The sequence below is a fragment of the Phaethon lepturus genome, unplaced genomic scaffold (genome assembly GCF_000687285.1).
Source record: "Phaethon lepturus isolate BGI_N335 unplaced genomic scaffold, ASM68728v1 scaffold4386, whole genome shotgun sequence".
NCBI classification, from domain to species: Eukaryota; Metazoa; Chordata; class Aves; order Phaethontiformes; family Phaethontidae; genus Phaethon; species Phaethon lepturus.
The window spans coordinates 63,138-71,516 of NW_010546784.1; the positions used below are offsets into that span (position 1 = coordinate 63,138).

Sequence of the window (8,379 nt, forward strand, 5' to 3'; positions counted from 1 at the left end):
GGGAGGATCTCTTAAAAGAAGCTAAAGGTAAGACGTGCATTGACTCTAGATAAAAATGACATTTCAAGTGAATACCAAGGCAGCTGAGTGGGCCACAGCAATCATGGAAGTGCTAGTGTGGACGGGACAAGGGTGTCTTGACCACTAATGTTGTCCAGTCCTGTCCAGTTGTAGCCATTGTGTAGCCAAGGCCATTGTGATCCTAAATCAGTAACAGAATACATGTGCTGGCATGCCCTTAGAAGGTGAAATGTTTCATCTGCCATGACCTGTTTTGGGGGTTCTGTGATGTCCCTAACACCGAGCAGTGGCAAGGGGAAGCTTCGTCCCTAAGCAATTCTGTCTGCGTGTGGGAGAGGCATGCAGAACTTCGAACCAGTTCAGGTCTTGGAAGGTAAGTTAGAGGAAAAGGAAAGTTGAGTTGTTTTGTTAGTGAAGTAATGTGATGTATTTAAAATCACACATACTCTGTTAACGATTGGGCACTGTAAGACATTTGTGTATGCTTTCTTTAAATGTATTGATTCACCTTAATGAAAGTTTTGCAATGCAAAATTTGAGAAATTTGACACTGAAATTAACTTTAAAGTAAAATACTACTGTATGGTATGTGTAAGTTCAGCATACCTAGTACGCTGGAGAAATAGAGTACTTGCATTGCAGCCTTCAGAGGATTTGGGGGTTTTTTTTCTTTTTTTTTTAAGTGAAGTAAAGTAGGTATGGACTCTTCTTGCCAAATTTCAAGGTTGTGACTGCCTTCTGCTAAAGACTTACCTGTCCTCATAACTAACCAACCTTTTGGACTGCAAAGCTATTTGGTTAAAGGTAAATCCTTTCATGTACTTAGTTTTAGAAAAAAAAATTATTTTAGTTTGCGTTAAGTAACTGGGAAAGCAATATTAATTTGAAAAAAATGTTGGCAGGAACATGGTCACTGCAACTCGGTCCAAAAGAACTGATTTACGATACTTTCATCTTACTGCTAGAGATGTTCATCATGTGGAAATGTTTTTTAAAATCTAAATAGTACAGAACATTTTTATTTGAGTACATTTAGCAGAAGGTTAAATGCTTTTCTTCAAATACTGGACATCTTGGGTTCTGTTTTGCTGATGTAATTAATACTGATCAGGGAAGTGACATGCAAGTATAAATTGTTATTTAGTTTTACTGGCTAATTCCTCTCACTCTCCTATTGCAATCCTCCAGTCATTGTTCAGAAAACCATGTAATTACAAACAGGCACTTAAGGACAGTCTAGGTCAGATGTGCAATGGATGTGAAGAAAATGGAGCTAAGCAACATACAGGGAAGTTACATTTTAAACTTTACAAGTAGCACACCTGTGGTACAGAAATTCTTTATTGGCCTTTGTAAATGATCAAGTTTATTTAATAAAGTAGAAATTGAATAGTCTTAGACCACACCCATATATACAGTATCATCTTAAAATGCATTTAAATTACCATAGGCTTTGCAATTTTTAGCTACAAAGACGGGACGTTGAAGCGGATCAGGCAGCAAATCCTAGTTTTTGAGTATTTGGAACTATCATGGATTGTACTAATACACCACCAGATTCTTCTCCTTCTTGGCATTAACAAAAAATACACCAAAGAACCTGGAATGGATTTTAGTTAAGTTATTGTTTTATTTATTTTGTTTCGAGGACTGGATGGGACTCTCTTTGGAGCCTGTATAACTCAGATATTTAATTTATCTGAAGGTCAGTGATGAGCAGACTTGCAGCACTGGCTCTCTCCTGCCCGAGCAGCTGAAGCCCTTTTTTCACTGCTCTTTCCAGCCCAGGAGCAAGAGATTGGAAGTGCGAATGAAACCTGGGTCCTCCCGCAAGGCAGTGCAGAGCACTACCACTAAGCCACTGGGCTGGCCCTAATCAATTATTTTAAGCTTTGTTTATTTATTTCAAAATCATGTCTCTGTTTAGTGGAGACATTTCAGTCGATTGCAGTAAAATTTAGGATATAATGGCTACAGTCTAGAATTCAAAACCAGCAAAAGAAACTGTTTTCTGACTCTGGTTTAAAAAAAAAAAAAGACATGTCTGTCTGTCTTTCTCTCTCCTCGTGGGTGTTTGAACCCCTCATTTGTTTTCCACTGCCGTTCATTGTACTGGCGTAAACAAAACTTTCATATTAAAATAAAAGTATGTATGGGAAATGGTTGGTTTCTGTGAGAGTGGAAAATAGATTAATCTAGGACTGGTATTTTCATAAACCAGTTGGAGATGACTAATAATTATTTGTTCTCTTCCTCAGTCTTTCCCTTACCTGAGAAAATTTACTGTTTGTGTAAAATTCGAAACATTGATGTTGGTGACTCTCTTTTTTTCAGCGTATGTTTTTGGACCTGGTTAATCCATGCTTGGCTTTTCATTAGATCTTGTACTCCGGAAGGTTAAGCTGCTAACCAGGTTTATAACATGTATGTACCATCACTTTGTTTACCTGAGTCTTTTTAATTTGAATAAAAATAGTTTGCAAAGTGTTTTGGATTAACCAGGTTTGAGTGTCCCATCAAGAATTTTGTTAGGATCTTATTTCAAGTAATTCTGGCTGTTGCTGATCCAGATTTTATCAAGTCCTTGGTACATGCATGCTTGCGTCTGGGTAAAGAATCCTTTTTATATTATCTTGTGTATTGTAAGGCGTGCCTGGTAGGTGATAAGAACAATGATGCTGAAAAATATGCTTGAAAATTGAGCCATAAGGAGCATGAACAGTAAACCTTGAATAATATGTGACTCATTGGGAACAAGCTGAGTGGAGATGATCAGATGCAGTCAGGCCCCCACATTAATTGCTTTGAAAATAAACAGCAAGCCTTAATTTCATACTGGAAGTTAACCTGGTTCAGGACTCTCTTTTATACAGCTGTATAATAAAGGAAATTAGAACAGCAATATGGAAAAAAAGCATCTTTTACACAATAAAATTAAAAACCTGAATAGAAGTTTTCTTTAATACCACAAACGACAAAAAAAATCAAGTGATAGCAACCTCTTGAATCTCAAGGTGCCTCTGATGTACAATTTACAAAGAACTATTTAAACAACCAGAACAGATAGAATTGTATTTAATTAACATGCATTCATGTCTTGGACCTGGGGGATAAATGCTGCCTCTCGCACATGTTGCCAGCTTTACAGAACTTCCATCTTTCTAAAATTTGATGGTGCAGTTGCACAGAGGAGTCTAATTCTAATCATCCTCTACATCTTGTTTGCTCAGTTTGAGAGACCAAAGACCATCCGTTGATGTACGTAGCCCCCTCTCAACTGCAAATGCACTAAATTGGAGCGGTACTTCAAAAGGGCCGGGTACTTCAAACATCAAGTAAGAAATGGAATCTGATTCATTGATATATGTGAAATTTTCTGAGTAATAAAATAATTCTTCTATTCTTTTTGCTTACTGCATTTTCCAGCAAGTCTAATTTGACCAAGACATAAAAGGACAGCTGCTGCAGTGCAGTAAGATCTGGTGATCCTGAATAAAGAGATTTTCAGTCCCTGCCAGGCCTCAGAAACACGGTGGTCTCCTACAGTTGGTCCTTCCTGCGCCAAGAGGATCAAAAATCTAGTGCAGAAGTCTGGCCATGCATCTGTTAAAGGAGGCAGCAGGAGAGACATGAAAATAAATGAGGGAGAATCCACTTAATTACACAGCAGCACCACTGACCGGTGTGGCTCAGCTCCGGCTAACCTAAGCATGACAAAAGCCTCAGACAAAAATGGTGAAAGATGGTTGGTCCTTCATGAAGCCTGTGCAACTGTCTCCACAGGGAGTGCCCAAATTCAGTTTCCATTGGATGATTTTTGGGAGGACTGTAATTAATTCTCATGCTTTGTGCCAAGCACCAACATCCAGTGGTAACTTAAGGAAATTCCTCGGGACCAGTCATCCCACCAGTGCCTGTTGCAGGGTTTTGCACCTTTCTTGGAAGCACCTGGGGTTGGCTGTAACCAGAGTGCAGGTACAGTTTTGCATCTGCGTATGAAGTCCAAAGTGAAAGCTTGCCTCCACTGAAGATAGGAGGAGTTTTGCTCCAGGGAAGAATTCACCAATACCTAACAGATTACTGTTTTTTCCTTTTTCTACTCCTGAAAAGCTGGGACAAAATTCTGTTGCGCCCCTGTACCAGGGAGGAGTGCAGGCTGGGCACATACACGCTTTCTTTACCAGAACTTCTTTTCAGTACTTTCCTGGCTTGCCACAGGTCTTTCAGCAGGCAGTATCTTGGGTGCACAGCAGCAGGGAAACAATCATTGAGCAGATCTGTTCTTTCTACAAAATTATTCTGAATCAGTGGTGAAATTGTCCCCTCTCTAATGCTGGAGTGGTGAGCAGCATTGCTTATACGTAAGAATCAATGTTTGTTCGCAGATGACTATTTACCGCTGCTGTTTTACCGAGTTGAAATTTTCCATGCTCAATATCTATATTGGCCTGACTTTTACAACTTGGAAAGCTTTCGGTAGAAATGCTTTGCTAATTTTCAGAATCTCCTGCTGCAGTGGCTGCAAAGTGAATATTTGTAGATGCCGAGCTGTGTTCTGGGCTGACACCAGATGAACTCCCTGAAGAAGGAACGGACGTGCTCAACCCCAGAACTGGCAGGGTTTAAGCTCAGCAGTGCTTAAAAAGAAAGCCGTGTTCCTGGCTTGCTCCCACAGCGCATAACGGAAGCAGCGGTGTGTTCCCAGTGCTGGTCTGAGCTCCGAGTCGAAGGAGAGTCCTCACGTCCTCCCCGTTGCCCACTACCACAGCAGACAGATGGACGGGGAAGCTGGAGGATGGGAAGCAAATGGGGAAACATGAGCCAGAAAGAAGATGGGGAAGGCAAAGAGCACAGAACTACGTGTTGGCAGGAATAAAGCTGAGAAACCAAATTAAGACCTTGGTTGTTGAAGATTGGGCATAGATTAAAATTGATACTAAATCCCTAAGTGTGCTCAGCACTGGAATGGGCCGGGCACCGGGCCCTTGCAGCTGCTCCTACCTGTAGCGTTAGTGAGAGACTGGCAAAATTGAAGAATGCAGAAGGACCAGCACTAGCAAAATGCATTGTGGAATCAAGAGTACAGTTCAGATTGCTAAATGTCAAGTTTTATCTTCTGTCCCAACAAATCTGTGTTAATGGTATATGAAATGGCATGACACCAACTCGGACAAGGATTTTATTCCTGCACTGGTCACAGAGCAATACCACATAACTCCCTGACACCAAACTTCTTGTGAGCAACTGCAGCCTGTCTCACTTTCTATTTACCTAGCTGGAGACACCTAAGGTATCTTCCAGACATGCCTGGTCCTCTCAGCTGCAAATGGGAAACAGTGCTGCAAAATAAGTGAAAAATTGGACCTTGACTCACTGATGTCTATGAAACACTCTGCTACTATTATAGGAGTGCTAAGGGAAGCCACAGGAAACTCTCACACCAGGCTCACGAGTACTGAGAAGTAACTAGGGCGCTTTCTTAAAAAAACAAAGGTACTGAAAAACTTACTTGCTCTATGGAAACCAAGCGCTGGCAGGAGAGGTTCCAGAAGGCTCAAGAAGTAAAGGCAGATGGAGCTAAAGCTCAACAATTCTCAAAATCTGGCTCTTTAGTAATGCTTTATTCTTTAAGGTATTGCTACAGTCAGGATTTACTTCTGTGAAATGATCTGTGACTGCAAAAAGAAGCTTGTGCGTTAAGTGAACTTGGGCTCTACCTTGGGACCAAAGTCAGAATCTAGGTTCTTATTACTTCTGAAATAGAGGTTTTACCACAAGTAATTCATTTGCTTTCCAGTCAAAATATGCAGTGGCATGGTCACATCTTTAATTCTCTGTCGGTTTTTTTTTATCTCCTGAAAACACAAGTAGCACTAGTCCTCCAGATCAAGTCCTTGGAAGACACAACACAAAGTACAGCGGTTACCCTCCACTTGCAAGGTGAGCGCCTGCACCATAACATCTTCAAAACAGACACTCACTTTAGTTGATGAAAACATACTTCTGTGGAAAACAGCTGTTAGGAGTTAGCACAGGAATGCATGTAAGTATACAAACTCCCTTGGGTTTGTTTTTAGGCTGATCTTAAGAATTGGTTTCTTTGTGGAACCCTCAGCATATACATATACCATCAGAAATAAAACAACTGCATTAATATATGATCCTTACTGATTCTACTGCACCAGTCACCCTAATGCATCGTCACTGGCACACTTGAGAGGTAGTGTTACTGTGTTAGGGAGTAAAAGCTGTCCAGGATATAGCGGTTAGCTCTGTTTTCCTTCTTTTGGGGAAATTCTGCAAGCAGAATTCAGGCTTGCTAGGACTGCCATTGCATGTGCCTCTAAACTTGTGCCTGTTACCAGGTAAATACATCAGACTTTTTCTTCCCCAAAGCCCTCAGCTCAATTCATTGTTAGAGACGAGACAGAGGGTATTACAGCACTCGCAGGCAGTGGAGCCTGAATCCACGGATGACTTTCCAAAAAGTATGGCCTGAGTAAACACTGAGCACTAACTCTGTTCTCTTTTCATCTAGTTAAAATTATGCCACATGGGAAAAAAAACAAATCAGATGCCAGAGCAGTTTCTATCAGTATAAAGGAAACTAAAAATTACTATTTCCGTTGTGCTGAGACTCTATGGATGCAATATGTAACGTTTCTTTCCCATCGGTTTTGTCACAAGAACGGTGTCTCGCCAAGCGAAGAAAAGCGGTAGCCAAACTGTTTACTCAGTTTAGTTTATTTAAAAGTACTAACACACATTAAATAAGTGGCAGAGGCCTAAACACAATGAACTTTTCACTATTGTATTTGGCTTAAATACAAAATAGTAAAGATACGAAGTAGATGGAAGACGACTAAAACTGCCAAAACCATCTGAGAGTGTATTGCACGAACTTGTGGATTACAGTTCATCTTGCAGAGACAAAATCATCTCCTGCCATCAACGTGGCAGTAATGCTTCTTTGGTATTAATACAGTTGAAGCATTCAGGACCTTCCCCTTGAAACATTTCTGCTAAAATTCTTTTTCTTCCATCCTTGCCTCGTACTGTCTTTCAGACCTTTTCCTACGGTAAACATCGTCTGCCAGAAAAAGATTTTTTTTTATATTAGTGTTTTCCAAGTGCAAGATAGTATTAAATGTAGAAAGCCTGTCATCTCTTTTTAAACTTTTCAATCCAATTTTCTTCTGCAGACACTGACTGACAGGCAACTGAACATTCAAGCCAACACAAATCTTTATTACCACTTAAAAATAGCTCATGTTCTCCCATCCAGGCTAAAGTCCTTCCCATCAGTCCTGATGAAATGTTTTTATAGGAAAACTAAGTTTCCAGTGTGACAGTAATTTCTTGTCTGTTTTCCCATGAGGGTAATTAAAAATACAAACACCCGAACTAGCTGAAAGCCAAAAGGAAATTAAAATTATAGGCACGAAGTCAATGCTTGAGGACTGCCAGCATGGCTTCAGCATTTCAGGTTTTTCATAAGCTTCATAGCCTTCCTAGCAGTTCCTCCTGCCTCCTCTCACCCTGATAACCCCTAAATGTCCATCACCAAATACAGTCTCTTAACTGACAAAAAAAAAAAAAGAGATTATCAGTCTTGGACATTGTCCCTTTGCATGGATTATGGACCTAATAAGGCTAAATTGCACAGTTATTATTACTGTAGTATAGTATCATTTAGGCATAGCACTTTTTTTTTTTTTTGCAGGAAAATAAGGCTCGAGCTGAAATAGAACAGCTGGTACACAGATACTGTGCTTTAGTTTCTAACCTGACTTTATTACTATATAGGTATGCCTCAGAAATACTAAACTGAAAAACCACAACAAACCCAACCCTTCAGAAGTGAGCACGAGAAGCAATTGTTTGCAGTGAGTTTGTCAGCTATGGAAATTGTATGAAGCCATTTTATTGTGCAGGAGACTCAAGCAGATTTCCCATGAAAATGAGAAGATTCTCATATAATACAGAGTAGAACTGATCCTTTTTCCAAAGTACACAAAAATTTCTTGCAAGGTTTCTTAAAGGGAAGAATGCCACGTTAAAACTAAATGCTTTAATTTCGAGAAACTAAGTGCCATTAGCTAAGTCCTCATGAGTAATTTTTGTACTTTTTTTCCCCAATTAAGAAAGTTATATTTCAGGTGAACCCACACCTACATTTAAATTCTGACAACCCTGGTGAGCCTTTTTCCAGGTAAAAAAAAAGTCTAATTTAGTATTCTAAAGCCAGGATCATGGTTTTTGTGTGTTTCCCCCCTCAGCCCGCTCCGTGTCTTCTGCTAGGGAGGAAAAATCTGGTGGTTATCTTTAAGGTCCTCCACGTGAGGACCCCCACCATCA

At 40.1% G+C, this 8,379-nt stretch overlaps 1 protein-coding gene across 1 annotated transcript in view; it reads right to left on the minus strand.

Annotated features, from left to right (window-relative positions):
- Positions 1-7,043: 7,043 nt before the first annotated feature.
- SMIM4 (small integral membrane protein 4) overlaps positions 7,044-8,379 on the minus strand; it is a 1,677-nt gene continuing 341 nt past the window's right edge. Inside the window, exon 2 of the mRNA XM_010289417.1 lies at positions 7,044-7,111. Coding sequence (XP_010287719.1) covers positions 7,044-7,111 — 68 coding nt within the window. The remainder of the gene's footprint in view (positions 7,112-8,379) is intronic.